The sequence below is a fragment of the Acinonyx jubatus genome, chromosome D3, assembly GCF_027475565.1.
Source record: "Acinonyx jubatus isolate Ajub_Pintada_27869175 chromosome D3, VMU_Ajub_asm_v1.0, whole genome shotgun sequence".
Taxonomy (NCBI): domain Eukaryota; kingdom Metazoa; phylum Chordata; class Mammalia; order Carnivora; family Felidae; genus Acinonyx; species Acinonyx jubatus.
The window spans coordinates 68596333-68615470 of NC_069392.1; the positions used below are offsets into that span (position 1 = coordinate 68596333).

General features: G+C 36.7%; 1 protein-coding gene across 2 annotated transcripts in view; it reads left to right on the forward strand.

Annotated features, from left to right (window-relative positions):
• Positions 1–18936, forward strand: part of ME2 (malic enzyme 2) — a 52139-nt gene extending 33203 nt beyond the window's left edge. For both annotated transcript variants that reach the window (XM_027068977.2, XM_053205682.1), the window contains 5 exons: positions 616–758; positions 4029–4131; positions 12613–12683; positions 13461–13559; positions 18064–18936. In XM_027068977.2, the coding sequence (XP_026924778.1) occupies positions 616–758; positions 4029–4131; positions 12613–12683; positions 13461–13559; positions 18064–18231 (584 nt within the window). In that variant the 3' untranslated portion in view covers positions 18232–18936. The remainder of the gene's footprint in view (positions 1–615; positions 759–4028; positions 4132–12612; positions 12684–13460; positions 13560–18063) is intronic.
• The last annotated feature ends 202 nt before the right edge of the window (positions 18937–19138 follow it).

Below are 19138 nucleotides of genomic sequence, written 5' to 3' on the forward strand. Positions count from 1 at the left end.
CTGCGGTAAAATACACATAATGTAAAATTTGCCATCATTACCATTTTTAAACGTACAGTTGGATATGTTAGGGGCATTCACGTTGCTGTGCAGCCAGGCTCCAGAACTCTGCATCTTGCAAAACTGAAACTCCATACCCATGTTGGGGGCAACAGATACTTGCCCCCAGCCCCTGGCAATCACCGTTCTACTTTTTGTATTGATGAATTTGACTACTCTAGGTACCTCATGTAAGTGGAATCCTACAGCGTGTGTCCTTTTGTGACTGGCTTATTTTACTTAGCATAATGTCCTCAGGGTTCCTCCATGTTGTAGCAAGTTTTATCTTCTTAATTAGAGTTGGAGGTACTCTCATACTCTTATTTCCTGCAATTCACTATTTTTGGGGCAAACTGAGTATTTCAGTGAAAGCTTTTAGAATTTTATTGTTGTTTTCAGATTCAAGATTTTGTTCCCATGGCATTTTCTCAGCTATACAAAATCTGTCTTTGTGATGGGAGTTTACCTATGCTTTTGTTGTATTAAACCTATTGTAGAAATGATGTTGATAAGAATTGTTTTATTTTAACTATAATGAAATTGCTGCCCGCCCCCCCCCCCCCCCATATGTCATAGGAGTTGCAGGAGCTGGCCGGCTTTTCACCCCTGATGTAATCAAAGCCATGGCTGATATCAACGAAAGGCCTGTAATATTTGCATTGAGCAATCCTACAGCAAAGGCTGAATGCACAGCTGAAGAAGCATATACACTTACAGAGGTACTGATGACAACTGCATGAATTGGTCTTGTCTATTATTTTCCCTCTAGTAGCCTGTTAGTTATACATTCTTGTGTAGTTCTTTTCATGGTTACTCTAGAGATTCCAGTATGCACCCATGGATTGTCAAATTCTGATATTATTGCTTGTTTGAATTCTTGAAAGCAATTACCTTATATTTCCATTTTAATACCCTCATGTCTTGTGGGTCTTGTGTGTTTTATTTATTATTTTTTTAATGTTTATTTATTTATTTTGAGAGAGAGGGAGTAAGAGAATCCCAAGCAGGTGCAGAGCCCAACTGAATGCAGAGCCTGTTGCAGGGCTCAATCTCAAAATGGCGAGTACACAACCTGGGCCGATATTAAGAGTCAGATGCTTAACGAACTGAGCCATTCAGAGGCCCCATTGTTGTGCATTTTAACTCTCTCTATGTTTTAAACCCCAAAAGACATTATGATTCTAAACACAAAATATTCATTTCGATACATTTTGATATCTTCTGTTGCCATTTTGTCCTTCCTGTATGTGTGTGCTTTTATCTTGGATCATTTTCCTTCTACCAGAAGAACTTTCCTTGAGTGTGGGTCTGATGAATTTTCTTGATAATTGCTTTATTTTGCCTTCATTTTGAAGGATATTTTCACTGTGCATAGAAGTAAAAGTTGACAGGGACTTTATTTTAGCACTTTGAAGATATTATTCTCTTGTTTTCTGATTTGTTTTCCTTTTGATATACCATTTTGTCTTGGGTTTTACCACATTGGGCATGGGTGTGTTTTTCTTTGTATTTATTCCCCCTGGGACTGTGAGCTCTTTATCTTGATGCTGCCCTCTCTTGTGGTCTCTTTTGGCAGTATCTCTGATTTGGCTGCCTTCTCTCTCTCTTCTTGTGGGACTCCAGTTGTGTGATTGTCAGACCTTTTCACCATATCTCTTATATCTACTACATTAGTTTATATATACACCATCCTGTCTGCATACTGTGTTTTAATCTGGTGATTTTCTTTGACTTTATCTTCTAGTTGGCATATTCTTTTTTTTAGCTATGCTAATCTGTTGTTAGATTCTTAATTTTATTGTATTTTTCCTTTGTAGAATTTCTATTTGATTATTTTTCTAATTATTTAGTGACACAGACGTACAAAGATATATTATAGAAATAGTCAACTCATAAATAAATTCTGCTTTCTTGCCCTCACGTTTCATAAAACAATTCTTTTTACCCTCTTCAAACGCATCTTCACTGTCAGTGTTTGTCTTTATGAGGGCCATTGTTCTCAGTCATCTGACAGCTGTCGGGAACAAATTTTTACTTTCATCCAAATTGTTTAAGATTTAGTTCTTTTGAATTCTTTAACACTGCCACAGGGTTATATTCCCAGTTACAACTATCTGCTCATATGATCCAAAGGGTCAAATTCTTGAGTGTTAAATCTGAGGATCCACTATACTTCAAAGAATAATCATTACACCATTGGTATAATGGTATAATACACATTTTTAGATCTAGAGAAAAGAAGACAATAGTGTTGTCTAAACGCTTCTTATTCTGCCCAGTGTTCAGGTGCCATGTCAGTTTGTCCATCCTACTGTGTGGAGATAGTTTAGTTTTCTATAAATCTCCTTTTCTTTAATCCAAGTAGCTGATTAAACATGATCTACTTTAGTCATACTTCAAGTGTTCCAAGATAGATTATTGTTGTTTGTTTTGTTTGGGTTTTTTTGCCAAGGAGGAGTGGGGCAGGTAAGATTTGGCACAGGGAAATGATATTTAAAGGATTTACAAATTTACTTTCAGGTGCTCTTCAATTTCATGGGCATCTAATTCTCTCTTAGAAATAGTGAATATTCAGGGTGCCTGGGTGGCCCAGTCAGTTGAGCGTCTGATGTTGGCTCAGGTCATGATCTCACGGTTTGTGGGTTTGAGCCCTGCGTCAGAGTGCTGACAGCTCAGAGCCTGGAGCCTGCTTCAGATTCTGTGTCTACCTTTCGCTCCCTGCCCCTTCTCCTCCCCACCCCCTCAAAAATAAACAAACATTTAAAAAATTTTTTTAAAGAAATATTGAATATGCTAGTAACATTGTATACCATTGTTGAGCATAGTACTAGAAGTGACACAACAAATTTGGAGATTTATTTTTCTTCAACAAGGCAACATGCCATATTTTTCTGGGGTAATAGTGTGGGTATACCATACACCTTTGTGTGAACTGCATAATTCGGGCATTATAGCAGAATGGAAAGACCATGGGCTTTAGAGTTATAAAAAAAAAAAAGTGTGGATTCAAATGTAACTGCTGCAGTTGTGATGCGTGACTTTTTACAAAGCACTTGGACATCTAAGCCATAGTTTTATGAGATTTTTTTTTTATATATCAGTGAGATGGAGATGATAATCCCAGAAGGTTTCTTACACAGGCTATACTGAGTTAACTCATAGAAAGCTCCTGGAACAGAGCCAAAAAACAGCAGATGGACAGTCAGTGGTCACAATTTAATTTTTGATGTGTTCCACTTCATTCACAGGTGTTTACAGCAATCTTTATTATTCAGGATAGCATTTGTTGGCCCATCTACATTTTAAAAGGAAAAAGAAGTGTCAGGATTTTTAGTTTATTAATGGGCAGTTTTCAACTTTATTTGAATGTGTGTGATGCATAAAACCTCATTCTAGGGGTGCCTGGGTGGCTCAGTCGGTTGTGTCTGACTCTCGATTTTGTCTCAGGTCATGATCCCAGAGTCGTGGGATCAAACCCCAATCTCGAGCCTGCTTCAGATTCCCTCTCTCCCTCTGCCCTCTCCCCTACTTGTGCTCTTTCTCTCTCTGCCTCTCTCTAACATTAAAAAAAACAACACACATCATTCTAATAAGAATTTTTTAAATATTTATTTATTTATTTATTTATTTATTTATTTATTTAGAGAGCAAGCAGGAGGAGGGGCAGAGAGAAAGGGAAAGACAATCCCAAGCAGCCTCTGCACTGTCATCACAGACCCCTATGTGGGGCGCGATCCCGTGAACTATGAGGTCATGACCTGAACCAAAATCAAGAGTCAGACGCTTAACCAGCTGAGCCACCCAGGCACCCATCTAATAAGAATTTTAGTGGAAGTATTACGTTATATAATAAATTATGTCTGTTCACAAAGAATATATTGGTCTGTTTTAGTACAGGATTTAACTTTGTTTTGATTCATTGTTTTGATTCACCTCAATATTTTAGTCCAAATGAAGTTACAAATTGAAGTTGTTTCATTTCTTAACAGGGAAGGTGTTTGTTTGCCAGTGGCAGTCCATTTGAGCCAGTGAAACTCAATGACGGGCAAGTATTTACACCAGGCCAAGGAAACAATGTATATATTTTTCCAGGTAAATGCCACCGTTATTTATGTTAAAGATCAATAGTTAATTACATTAACTAGTTCTCCAAATTGCTTAGAATTTAAGAATAAAATGAACAATAGTGTTTATAGAATTTTGGTATGTTTGTACAGGTAAACTCAAGGAATTCAGCACATCCAACTTGCTTTATTTACCCTATAAATGTATTCATATTGTTCATTAAATTTGTTTTTATTACAGAAATAATGTACTACATGGTATATAAAAATGCAGAAGGAACAGAATGTTTTAAAATTATTTAAGCCTCTTTGTCTCCCTTTGGTACTTCCTTTTTTTTTTAAAGTTTTTATCTAAATTGCACTTAACATGCAGTGTAATATTAGTTTCAGGTGTGCAATATAGTGATTGAACACTTCCATACAACACCGGGTACCCATCATGACATGTGCCCTCCCTAATCCCCATCACCTATTTAACCCATCCCTCTACTCACTTCCCTTCTGGTAACCATCAGTTTGTTCTCTATGGTTAAGAGTCTGTTTCTTGGTTTGCCTCTCTCTCTCTTTTTTTCCCCTTTGCTCATTTGTTTTGTTTCTTGAATTCCACAGATGAGTGAAATCATATGGTGTTTGTCTTTCTCTAACTGACTCATTTTGCTTAGCATAATTCTAGTTCCGTCCATGTTGTTGGCAAATGGCAAGATTTCATTTCTTTTTTATGGCTGAGTAATATTCCAGTGTGTGTGTGTGTGTGTGTGTGTGTGTGTGTGTGTGTGTGTGTATCACATCATCTTTATCCATTCATCAGTCAATAGGCAACTTATGGAATAGGAGAAGATATTTGCAAATGACATATCTGATAAAGGGTTAGAATCCAAAATATGTAAACAATGTATAAAACCCAACACCCAAAAAACAACCCAATTTAAAAATGGACATGAATAGATACTTTTCAAAAGAAGATGGCCAATAGATACATGAAAAGATGCTCAACATCACTGATCATCAGGAAAAGACAAGTCAAAACCACAATGAGATATCATCTCACACCTGTCAGAATGGCTAAAATCAACAACACAAGAAACAATAGATGTTGGTGAGAATATGGAGAAAAGGGAACCCCATTGCACTATTGGTAGGAATGCACACTGGTAGAGCCACTCTGGAAAGCACTGTGGAGGTTCCTCAAAAAGTAGAAAATAAAACTACCCTATGGTCCAGCAATTGTACTACTAGTATTTACCCAAAGAATGCAAAAATACTAATTCAAAGGGATTCGTGCACCCCGGTGTTTATAACAGCATTATCAACAACAGCCAAATTATGGAAAGAGCCCATGTGTTCTCTTGGTGCCTCGTTATCATACTTCTCAGCTATAACCACTGTCAGTGGTTTGCTTTGAGTTTTTCTGATGGTTACCATCATCACTGATCCACTTCTCTTCCCTTATCTTGATTCTAGCTATAGACAGTATGTATGAACTTCCCAACTGTAAAATATAATAGTGTCCACATACCTCCTAATACCTTGCTGCTTCTCTATACCTCTGAATTTGTATTACTATTTTTAGTTTTTAGTTACCTTTATTTTTATAGAACATATTTAAAGACCTTTTGATAACAACTTAAGACTGTTTTGTTTTTTTTTTTAATTTTTTAATGTTTATCTTAGAGAGAGAGAGACAGGAGTGTGGGTGGGAGAGGGGCAGGGAGAGAAGGAGACAGAGAATCTGAAGCAGGCTCCAGGCTCTGAGCTGTCAGCACAGAGCCTGACGTGGGGCTTGAACTCAAGAATCACTAGATCATGACCTGAGTCAAAGTCGGACATTTAACTTTAACTGACTGAGCCACCCAGCCACCCCAGGACCGTTTTTATTAGTTTGCCACAGTTGAAAAATCTGGTACTTAGCTTTCTTATCTGTTCTTATTCCATCTCTCAATTTTGGTCAGTTAGTATTTCTACACTGTAGAGAGGGTTTTTGGACATTTACATTATGTTCTGTTGTTTTCTGTGCTTTGTCTATGGATTGATTCTAAAATTACATGATTATAGATCATTTATGTCTAAACAAGTATGATTTGAATACATAATTCTATATTACAAAATGTTTGAAACTCAAAAGTCTTTCAGGTGTCAAGTATAGTGAATCTTTCTTTAATTTCCTGTTAGCTTTCTTCGTTTCTCCTAGATCGTGCTCCACAGTTGACTACTTCTTGTGCCCCATGTTATTGTCCTCTCTCACACGCATGTGTCCTATTTCTGTCTTGGTCTCACTTTTTGGAATGCATTTTTGAGTAAGTGTTTTTATTGAGCATGGATGAAATGTTCCCGAGTTTTTACATGTCTTAAAATGTCTTTATTTTGTCTTCTCACTTGATAGTTTGGTTGGGTAGAGATTTGTAGACTGAAAGCCCATTCTCTCAGATCTTTGAAAATATTTCTCCTTTTAGTGGCCAGTGTTGCTGTTGAGAAATTTGATGTCATTAAGATTCTCATTTCTTCATGCAATACTAGCTTTTTCTTCCTAAAAATATTTAAAATTTTCTCTTTGGATTTCTGAAAGCTTACCAGGATGCATCCAGGTTTAGGCTTAATTTCCATTTATTATGCATGTATGTGTGTGGGCCAGTTCACTATATCTTTTCCAAAGGATTTTTTGTAGCTTTTTGTTTCTTTCTCATTTTTCCCTTCCATTGTTGCTGTTTTCCTCTTACAGAACTTATGTTAGACCGGGGTCAAATCCCTCTATTGTTCTTGAGTTGTAAATTTTATTTCACATATTCACCTCTGCCTTTTTTATTCTGTAATGTGGGGGATTTCTGTGGCATTCATTCATTCATCTGTTTTTAGCACTTTTAGTGTATGTTTCAAGTCTTTTTTTGTGGGGCACCTGGCTGGCTCAATCAGTAGAGCATGCACTTCTTGATCTCAGGGTCGTGAGTCCAAGCCCCACATGGGGTGTGGAGCCTGCTTAAGATAAAATAACACAATAACAATATAAAATAAATATTATATATAACCAAATATGTAACAAAATAAAAATAACCAAATATAAATATAACAAAATAAAAATAACCAAAAAACCCCAAAATCTTTTTTATTATAAGAATTTTCAAACATACACAAAAGCAGAGGGAAGAACAAAGTTCCATGCTCCAGTCTCCCACACTTCAGCAGTTATCAACAGGTAACCATATTCCCACCTGTGCCTTCCTCACTGGGTTATTTTAAAGCAAATCAGAGATGTTATATAATTTTGTTCATAACTACTTCAGTATATATCTCTGAAAAAGTAATTTTTTAATTTAAATATCACCATAGTACTAGTATCATAACCACATGAAATTAACAGTGTTTAATATCACATGTCATCAGTTTAGTAGGTTCAAATACCTTTTTTATTCCCAATACCTTTTTCTTGTCCTAAAATCACCCTTTTTTTTAATATCCACTTTTATTTTTTTTTTTAAAGGTTGCAGTATCCTTTCAAATGTCTCCTAAGGGCTAAGATTCTTTTAAATATCTCTTCTTTTGTGCTGTTCATTTTCTATAAATTTCTGGTGATCCTTAGTTCATTCATTTTAATGAGAGACTATGTTTAGTAAAATAGGGATTTGATCTGAATTTCCCTTGTACGTGTGTCTTTCTCCTTGTGGGCCTCTCCCTGAAGAGCTGAGAGCAGACTCTAAGATTTCATGACAGGTAGATTTTTAGTGTACATGGGCTGGCATCAAGCAAACATGTTACAACTGTTGTCAAAGACTTTTAGCCTGTGAATATCCCAGCGCTTTTCCTCCTTTTCCTTCCATGTGGCAGTTTTATGTCTAGAGGTCTACCCTGCTTATCTCTGGAGACCTAGTATCTGTAGTAGAAACTCTCCCATCACCAGTGATCTCTTTCCCGAACTTGATAATATTCAGAATCAATCTGTTCTATCCAACAATACTTCTGTGGCATAAAAGCATAAGAACATGGAAAAGAATACCTTTCTGTTCATTTTAACAAAGTCATTTTCTGTATCTTATTTAACTAGTAAGGAATTTGGCATTGATTATTTTATACAGCACTACAAAGTCCTAACTTTATTAATAACAATTATTAGCACTATAAATATAGATGTAAAAATAAATTGGTAGTGGTGGTAAAAACGGGCTTTAAAACAAGAAGACGGGAGCCTGGGTGGCTCAGTTGGTTAAGCGTCCGACTGGCTCAGGTCACGATCTCAAGGTTTGTGAGTTCGAGCCCCATGTTGGGCTCTGTGCAGACCACTCAGAGCCTGGAACCTGCTTTGGATTCTCTGTCTCCCTCTCTCTCTGCCCTTCCCATGCTCGTGCTCTATCTCTGTCTCTAAATAATAAACAAACATTAAAAAAAAAAACTTGAAGTGGTGAGGACGGATGAAAAATAAAATGATTTAAAAAAAAAAAAACAAGAAGACAAAAGTCTGTTTATAAAGCACGTAAACATGTAAGGCTCCAATAATATTTGAATTACCTAGTCCAGTAATTATAACTGGATGAAATAACAACAAAAATAAAACCTGAAAATAGTCAAAAGGCTAACAAAATGTTGACTGTAATGTGGGGGATTTCTGTGGCATTCATTCATTCAAAAGTTTTTTGTTTTTTGTTTTTTGTTTTGTGGGGCACCTGGCTAGCTCAGTCAGTAGAACATGCAACTCTTGATCTCAGGGGAATTCTGGGTTAAGATTAGGGAGAGAACTAGAGCTCAGAAAACCAGCATGTGAAGGAGTCTTAACGCCGGAAGCACTGTCTGATCAGCAAGAAGGGGCTGAGCAGTAAAGCAGTACTTTCCACAAAGGGAAGACCAGTGTTCGCATCCGGCACCTGCCAAGGAAGGGATTCTGGTGAACCACTAGTGGGCCGAAACCCTAAAGCTGTACCTTGGAATAGGGGTATATTTGCACTATTACATGGATGATCTAGAAAACCTCAGGCCTTTATTCTGGCCTACCGGCATCCACACGTGCCTGGCAGAAGCAAACAGAAATCTTCTGTGGAACAAGATAACACCACCCTAGTCTTCAAGTTCCTTTCACAAATTTTGAAATACACTTCCAGTTAAAAATTCATGTAAAGAGATAAGACAGCACAAGGCAAAAGGAGCAGAAACAATAGGAAAACTCTGGAATTCTAGATATCAAACAGGTGCTCTGAAGCAAATATGCTTAGTATTAGTTTATGGAGATAAAACCAAACTCGAAAAATTCAGCCAAGTAACACTAAATTCTAGCACTGAAAAATAAATTTTAAGAACTCATTGAATGGGGCTTATAGCAGATTAGAACAAAGAGAATTAAATGGTAAGATAGGCCAGAAGAAATGATCCAGAGACCAAACAAAGAGGAAAATATAGAAAAACAGATGCATATCTTTAATTGATGTGGTTTATTGAAGCCCTAGAAGATGGGCATGAGAATGAATCAGAGGCAATATTGGTAGGCTTCATGGCTGAGAATTCTTCGAACCTGATGAATGATATCAATACACATATTCAGGATGCTCAGTGAAACCCATGTGGGATAAATAAAAAGAAGGCCACATCCGGGAACATCATTGCGAGGCTTTAGCAGACAGCAACAAAGTGAAGACTGAATGCAGCCAGAGGAAAAAGATTTACTTGAAAGGAGCAACAATAATACATAGCTTGTCGGTTAAGTAGAGTTAAACTGTTATGAGGGACTTGCCTTGTGTCAGGAGGGTAAATTAGAGATTGACGTAGAATTTTCATACGGGTGCATGTTATAAATTTTAGGATAATCACTAGAAGACTAGAAAAACTTCGCAGCTATGGTGAGAGAACCTTTGAGGAGGAAATGAAATGATTTTTAAAAATCTGAGGGGAGCCTGGGTGGCTTAGTCGGTTAAGCGTCCAACTTTGGCTCAGGTCATGATCTCGCAGTTCATGAGTTTGAGCTCCGCGTGGGGCTCTGTGCTGACAGCTCAGAGCCTGGAGCCTGCTTCGGATTCTGAGTCTCCCTCTCTCTCTGTTCCTCCCCCGCTTGCACTCTCCCTCTCAAAAATAAATAAAATACTTAAAAAAAATTTTTTTAAAAATCTGAAAGTCAAGAATAAAGAGGAAAAAAAGGAATGTGGAATCGAAAAGAAAAATATAAGAAGACTATAGATCTTGCCCCAGGTATTTAAGTAACAACATTAACTGTAGATAGAACAAATGCTCTACTTTCTAAAATATATATATTATCTAGAGGCTGGATTAAATAAGGAAGCTATTAACCACCTGATTTTCTTCTCATCCTTGGGTAATTAGATAACTGTGCTTCCCCACTCTGGTGAAGACTGTTGGGATACCTTTTGAATAGTGTAAAACTGAGAATTTCTAGACTGGAAGACGCCAGACACAGTTGAGGACAGAGGTGCCAGAAAGTAGGGTGATTAAAAGCCAAGCCACCGCAGTGATTCTCGGAATGGGCAAACCCCATCCTCGCCTCAGAGCTACCATCATTCTAGTGCCTAACGCTCATATGAGAAACACTCAAAGATTACTAATCAGCTGAGGAAAATCTCTTATATGAACAATGTATTTCATAAAAGAGACCAAATAAACAAGAAAAAAAAAAGCCTTTTAGAAAGAAGCAGGGATTAGGTGGGGAGAAGGAAAGTTAAAAAACTATCAATGGAGACAAAAATATTATGTTCCAGAAACAAGACAGAATTTTATTTTTTTTAATTAGAAACAAAAATGAGTGCTTGAAAATGAAAAGTTTGATAGCAGAAGGATTATAAGAAAAAGCTAAGGGGGCTCCTGGGTGGCTCAGTTGGTTAAGCGTTTGACTCTTGATTTCGGCTCAGGTCATGATCTTACAGTTCATGAGTTCAAGCCCCATTTTGGGCTCTGTGCTGATAGGACAGAACCAGCTCAGGATTCTGGGTCTCTGTCTCTCTCTGCCTCTCTCCCACTTGCCCTCAAAAATAAATAAACATTAAAAAAAAGAAAGAAAGAAAAAGCTGAGGAAGTCGCTTAGAAATAGAGCAAAGAACAAGGGGTGGAAAATAAAAGAAGATAATTAGCAGACTAGTCCCGGAAGTACAATATCAGAAAATAGAAATTTTAGAAAGACAACAGATAAATGGAGGGAAGAAAATTATGAAAAACTTCATGAACAGTTCCCCAAACTGAAAGATCCAAGTTTCTAGGTAGGAAGGCCCTCCCACTGAGTGCCAAACGTGGTGTGTGAAAGTCATGAACCTCAAGGCACATCGCTGGGAAATTACAGAGCATTCGGTATGAAAAAAGATCCTAATACTTCCTGAGATGCAGCTAAAAGATAATTACTGAAAAGGATCGAGAATCAAATTGGCACTGATTTCTCAATCAGCTCAATCTAGCTGGCAGCTAGAAGGTGTTGGAATAATGCTTACAATTCTGATAGGAAATTATTTCCAAACTAGAATTGTAAACCCAAAGAAACTATCAAATAAGTAGAAAGTAGTAGAAAAAAGGAGGGGAGAGGAGAGGGAGCATCTTCAGAAAACTACAGGAGAATGTATCCTACCAAAAAGAGAAGTAACAAACAACTAGGAAGAAGTGGGATTTAGGAAGTGAACTCAGAAGCAAAGGGAGTCCCCATGAAAATCGGGGTTTTTTCCAGGATGCCAACTCTGTGTCTGGGATGCATAGCAGCCATACCAGATGGGAGCTTCAGCACAGGTTTCTTCTAGAGGATGAAAGAAGAGACTATGTCCGGGAGCTGAAACACTTCATGATTTAGGCAGTTGAATGAGTGTTTCAGGATGAAGTGATTTTAAGTACAGAAAATCTAAAACAAGGAGAACAGCCGGACAGTAACTTCAGGGAAAACAAAAGGTTATGCAGGAGAGGAGAAATAATCATGACAGGGTGTTAATAATGGCTCAGCTGCAAGTAACACTTATGAAGTCCTAATAACATAAACAATATTGGTTCAGCCAAAGTTGTGCCCTAACCATGTGGGAAGAAGGGAGGAGGCTGGAAATGTGAAGGAAAGCCAACACACTTATTTCCTGCAGGAAGGAATCAGTGATCTCTAAAACTCAGAAGTCAGTCAGGAGAAATTCAAGCAAGCTATTGAAGAGTGAGAGAGAGAAACATTAAAATAATCAACTAAAAGAATGGAAAGTAATTGCCTCTATAGAAGTCCATAGTAACGTCTAAGAAGTGGAAAGGTGTTTAGAGGTGGGCTGGGGATTGATGTTTCTTGTAACAAGTGTTGATGAATTGTATGCGTTGTAATTTTGCTAACTGTTAAATTGAGAAAAGCCATTTGCTATTTCTAAAATTGTTCTGGTAAATAAGAATTGTAACAGTTAACAAAGATCACTTGATTTTTAACTCTCAGATTTCTGTTTTCTCTTGGCTGCTTTGTTTTGGGGGTCCGTCTGGGGGAAGTGGGTTACCATTAATTTGCTTTAAGTGTGGGAATTTATTTGGCTCCTTTTGTAATTTGAAAAGTGACCTTACTAAATAAACTATTTATAATGTTTTCTAGGTGTGGCTTTAGCTGTTATTCTCTGTAATACCCGGCATATTAGTGACCATGTTTTCCTAGAAGCTGCAAAGGTAAATGCTTTAAATAGTGTTTGGCAGTGCTCACTTCGGCAGCACACATACTAAATATTGTTTGGCTGTTTTATAAAGGATGAGTTATAAAGATGAATGGATCCTAATTAAAATCAGAGAGATAGAGAATGGGTCAAATCCGCCTTATGAATGGAAAGGAAGTCCTTCATCTGTTGATTTTGTGACTTGCCCATCTACGTTTGCATAAAATTCATTTTTATCATGATGTTTTAGATGTTTGATTGCAAGTTACGAATCCTTTCATACTTATGACATGTACTGTACCTGTATAGTATATGTATAGTATGTATATGTGTGTGTGTATGTGTGTGTGTGTGTGTGTGTATGTGTAGTGAATATACATATATATGTAGTATATACATCTGAAGGTGATATACTATGGCACCTTCATTTTTTTAATGGACAAATACTGGTTTATTTGGAGTGTGCTGGCCTTTTGGAGCACCAGACTGCAATATGAGTTTTGAAGAACTCGTGTTAATACAAATTTTAATGTCTGTTTTCATAGCAGCTGTTGTAATTATGCCAAACTTTGTATGTGTTAAGAAGAATTTGTCAATAAGCCTTTAAATCTGGTTATTTATTGTTTAGTGGTGAACAGTTTTAATTTCTGCAGTGCTTTAAGCATATTCCTGATAAAAGTAAGGAGAATTATGATACCTGTATGATTTACTGCTCCCCAAACCCCTTCCCCATTTTATTAGATCCTTATTCTGTGTTATTTAAACAAAAGTAAAATGCTGTCTTTCTCTTCAGGCACTGGCAAATCAATTGACAGATAAAGAGCTAGCTCAAGGGAGACTTTACCCACCACTTGCTGATATTCAGGAAGTTTCTATTAACATTGCTATTAAGGTAAGTATTAATTTATACCTCCTCACATAAATTTTAATGGCGTATTCTTATGCAAGTAGCACAAGTTTACAGAGACAAGTTTGAAACATTTCAAGAGTACAAAGAAGAAATTTTAGGTGACCCATATTCTTTCTGCCAGGATGTAACCCACATTATTATTCTGGATTTGTTATCTTCTAGTCTTTCTTCTTCCCAAACACATGCATACATCTGCACACACATGCAGTCACCTGTGACTGTTCTTATAATTGGTTCGTCACTGCACTTTCTCCATTAAGTATATTGTAAACCTTTTCCCATGTAAATCAGTAGTAATTCTCCTGTATGACTGTTAATAATGCTGCATGGTGTTCTCTTTGTTGGTATATCATAATTTGTTTAACCATTTCTGTATTTTTGGACTTTAAGCATTTCTCATTTTGTTAGAAATATTGTAATGAACATCCTTAGATAAATTTTTGCACACATTTGTGATTGTGTAAGATAAATGTCTAATCATAAGAACAAAAAGTATTACTATGCTAAGGCTTCTGATATGAATTACCATCATATATCTTCAGGAAAAAAGTATCAGTTTACATTGTACATATTAGATATGAAATACATCTGTTTTCCCACACTTTTGCCAATACTTAGTGTTTTTTTTAATTGTAGATACTTAATAGGTGGAGAATTATATCTCGTTTTTAAAAATCTTTTTTAACGTTTATTTATTTTTGAGAGAGGGAGGGAGGAAGAGGCAGAGAGAGAGGGAGACACAAAATCCGAAGCAGATTCCACGCTCCAAGCTGTCAGCACAGAGCCTGACACAGGGCTTGAACTCATGAACTGTGAGATCATAACCTGAGCCAAAGTCAGATGCTTAACCAACTCAGCCACCTAGTCACCTCGACTTTTGCTTGTTTTTATATTGTACTGGTTGTTTTCTTTCTAATACTAACTTATAAAGGCTCTGTATATATTAAGTGTCGTGATCCTCCTCTTGGCTGTGGTGCAGGTATTTTCCCGTTTGCCATTTATTTTAACTTGTGGAATGCCATATTTCAAAAGTTTTTTTTATGGAATGATGTGTCTACTCTGTGGATTGTTTCTTCACCCTTTATGGATGTTAATGCCTTCCCCCACTCCCAAAATCATATAAATATCTACCTGCGTGTTTTAATAACATACAACTTTTTAACCCCTCAGAATTATTTTAGAATATGATGTGAGATAGAGAAACATTTTTTTCGGAGTAGTTAACCAGTTGCCCCAGCACCAATTAATGGAGAATGGTCCTTTTATTAACATACAGTCCTCATATCTTGAGAGTCTGTTGCTAACTATATTGGCCTATTACTAGGCACTGTTAAAATTATTGTGGTATGTGGGGTGCCTGGCTGGCTCAGTCGGTAGAGCATGTGACTCCTGATCTGGCGGTTGTGAGTTTGAGCCCCACAGACTCTTGATCTGGCAGTTGTGAGTTGGGCGTAGAGATTACTTAAAAACAGTCTTAAAACCTTAAGAAAAATAATTGTTATTGTGGCATATATAATATGTATTATTTTATACTATATAGTTCCTTCCCATCATTATGTTTTTTTAGGATTTGTTTAAACTGTGCATTTTTTTGGATGAATTTTTCGATCAGTTTTTGAGTTCAAAGAAAACCCTGCAACTACGTATGAAACTATCATACTTATAAATTAAATTGGTACAGTTGTCTTTTAGTATTGACTCTTCTTCCCCATCAGTGTCTCTTTTCACTCACCACAATCTTTTTCTTTTTTTTTAAGTCTTTCAATATCATTTTGTTGTTTTCTTCTATAAATGTGGTACATTGCTGAATACTTATTTTCCTGGATATTTAAAATTTTGTGTTCTTTATAACGAACAAAGTTTTTCTTTCCATATCTGTTTCCTTGCTAGTCATTTCTGCCATATAGGGGAGGTATTAATTTTTATGAATTTACTTGATAACTAGTCGGTTGAACAATCTTAATTCTTTTTTTTTTTTTAAAGTTTATTTATTCTGAGAGAGAGAGTCTGAGTCGGGGAAGGGCAGAGAGAGGAAGAGAGAGAATCCCAAATGGGCCTTGTGCTGCTCCATCTCACGAACTGGAGATCATGACTTGAGCTGAAATCAAGAGTCAGAAGTTTAACCTACCGAGCCACCCAGGCGTCCCCAGTTTTTATTCTTTTAATGGTCTCTTAATTAACTCTTTTGGAATTTTGAGTTTTAAATCAATTGCAAGCAATTGTATTATTAATTTATATGTATTGCTCTTTTTTTTTTTTACCCTTAAGATCAGTTTTAAGCAACTCAGTTGATAAGAACATCCTTATATTTTAATATTGAATGTGATACTAGCTTTTGGTTGAAATAAATATTCTTTCATCTTTTTAAAGAAGTAGGCTTCATTCCCAGATTACTAAAATTTTCTTAAACATCAAGATTAGATGCGGAATTTATCAACCACATTTTTGACTGTATACTGATGATCCTAAGATTTTTACCCCTTTGACTATAAATGTTATTTTTGCATTATTTTAGTACTCATAAACTAAACAAAGGTTGGGAATTAGAGTAAAGGATGATATGTTTAAGAAATAACAGCCAATCCAGGGGCACCTGGCTGGCTCATTCGGTAGAGTGTGCGACTCTTGGTCTCAGAGTCATGAGTTCAAGCCCCATGGTTGTGTGTAGAAATTATCTAAAAATAAAATCCTAAAAAATAAAAACAGCCACTCCAGTTGAGCTGGAATCTAAAGTATAGGTAGGAAAATGGCATAAGACAGGATTTGAAAGTTATCTTAAGGCCAGCTTGTACAGATACATGAATGCCAGGCTAAAGAGTCTGAATACCTTACTGTTGCAAAACAACTGAGGATTTTAGAGCCCAGAACTAGGATGGAAAGAGTTCAGCTTTAGAATTTATAGAATGATATTACACGTGGGAAAGATTTGGGAACGTATCAGTCAGTCAAGAGATTACCGTCGTGCCCAGATGGAAGGTCGTATGAAATAGGAGATACCTGTGTTTAGGAGTTGGCACAGGAGTACAGCCCCCAGATCATGTCTCTTCCCCTTCCCTAGAGTAGAGAATTTTCTCCTTCACTGAGGCTTTCCTTTTTAAGAACAAGGGATCAGGAGACTAGGCAGTGCTTTGTTTCTGTCCCCCACCCCAACCCACAGCCACTGAGCATCTCTTTATAGCTACCAGTCACCTACTGCATGCCTACCTGACCAAGGAGAACTCACTCTGATCTCCTGCCTTGCCCCGGTCTTTTCCGTGGGTACAAATATGTTTCTTACAATAGGCCAGAAAATAATTGAAACATATTTTCATCGCAAAATACAGGAAGGTTGAGCCCCTGGGATGAAAGCTTATTTTTAATAACCTTCCGTTTTTGTTAAGTTTTTTTCTTAGAGAGCTGAAATAAACTTCAATAATGATCACCATTTAGAATGGGAACTAGACTAGGAGGAGAAAGGCATAATTGTTTAAGTATTTTTTTACTCTTTGCCACTACATTGTTTTTTAAGTTAAATTGAAACCGTGACTTGAGAATTGACTATTTCACAGGCACTGTGCTATATCCTGTAAGGAAGCTTTTTGTACTACCTCATTTTACATCAAAATTGAGGCTCAGAGCATTTATCCTCATCACCAGTCATGGTGTGTGACTTGGTTACAAATACCAGAAATCCATTCAAGCCAAGTGACATGGGAGGTAATCTAGCTTAACCGTATAGGGCCTGGGATCTATAATCAGAATGCTTTGGGTTTAAAACTCAGCTCTCTTTTAACTGTCTTGGGCAAGTTACTTAAACTCCTCATACTTCAGTGTCCTCATATGTAAAATGAAAATAATACTATCAGTACTTACCTCATAGGATTCTTGTGAGGATTAAATGAAATGTCCATGTAAAGCACATAGAACATGGTTGGCACTCCATGATGGTGGTAGTGAGTTTCCATGTGTAAGTCCCAGCCCTAACTTTACTTGACCTTACAGTTCAGTGCCCAACACCTGATTTATAATAATTTCTGTGTCTCTTAATCCAGATTCTAGAGCAAAAACTACCTGGCTCATTGTGGGTTAGGTTTTCACCGGAGTCCAGTCACCTGTGGGTAGGAAGTAGAGTCTCCTACACCCCATTTGAAAATAGGGAGAAGGACATGGGCTGGGCAGGCTACCCAAGTAGGTCTACTTGACTGACACAGAGTAGAGCTTAAAATTATTTGTTAGATTGAAGTATGAAGGAAATGCCAATATTTGGGGGGGGGGGTGACTTTAAAACACATCAGACTTACAGTGAGATTGGAGATAATTTTTATTTCATCTTTTAAGCTTTTAATAGTTTCCAAATGTTTGAAATGAGTCAAAGTAATGTTGTTTTGTATTTTGAAAAAAGAAAAACCTCACTCTTCTAAATTCATTTCTCTGTGTTTGAATAGTACCTTTTCTCTCAATCAGGTTGACATTCAGAGCCTACACAGTAATCTTACTTATTTTTCAGGTTACAGAATACCTGTATGCTAACAAAATGGCTTTTCGATACCCAGAACCTGAGGACAAGGCCAAGTACATTAGAGAAAGAATATGGCGAAGTGAATATGATTCGTTGCTGCCAGATGTTTATGATTGGCCAGAATCTGCATTAAGCCCTCCCCTGATAACAGAATAGAAGCATACCCACTGAGAAATACTTTCCATGCTTCAGGGAACCCGTTTTTTTCAGACAAAAAGAGAGAATGTTCTCAAATTTATGGTTTTTTCCTGTGTTTTATTTTCCCCCACTGCTTTGCTTGACTTATTCTTTTCATGAATTTATACTTCTATAGAGGGTAGATGTGTTGGCTGTATTGTTAATGCCCACCAGGACCCTGCAATCAAATAACCATAATGCTTTCATTCTGATTTGTAGCTCATACCACATCAAAGAGATGTTCCAAATGTATTTATCAATGTCTTCACTTGTGCTCTTATTCCTGCTTGCTAAAGTATTCACTATTTACTATTATAGTAATAATCTTCTCTCCCCAGCCCTAGAATCGAAATTTACTTCTGTGGATAGGAGTATAGAATTTTAAGAAGTCAAATTTAACCAAATTCTGAGGACAAACTGTCAGTATCTGCAAGTCTTCTTTTTGTCTGCCTCATTTTATCTTTATGCTCTGAAATCCCTTTTGAGTTGATAAATCTAGAGAAATGTGAAAAATCTACCCTGTTATTTATTTTCTGGACCTAATTTGAAGCTTTAACATCATGAGAGAGAAGTGGGAAGTATTGCTGCCTTTAGACAAATAAACAAAATAGTCATTGTTTTCAATAGTGTATAAAAATCATAGTGTAACTTTTTTATTTAATAAAGGTAATACCCTAAATTTAATTTGCTTCAATGATGCGATTTTATTGCCCACTAGAAATTTAGGTTTGCTTATGATGAAAAATACCTATTTTCATTTTATTTATTTCTAGATGATTGAAAGGAAGGGATATAATGCATAAATTATAAGTGACATCATGTGACCCTTAACAAATTAGTCCTATGTTTCACATCCAAAGAAGCATACTTAACTGGAGAAGCTGTA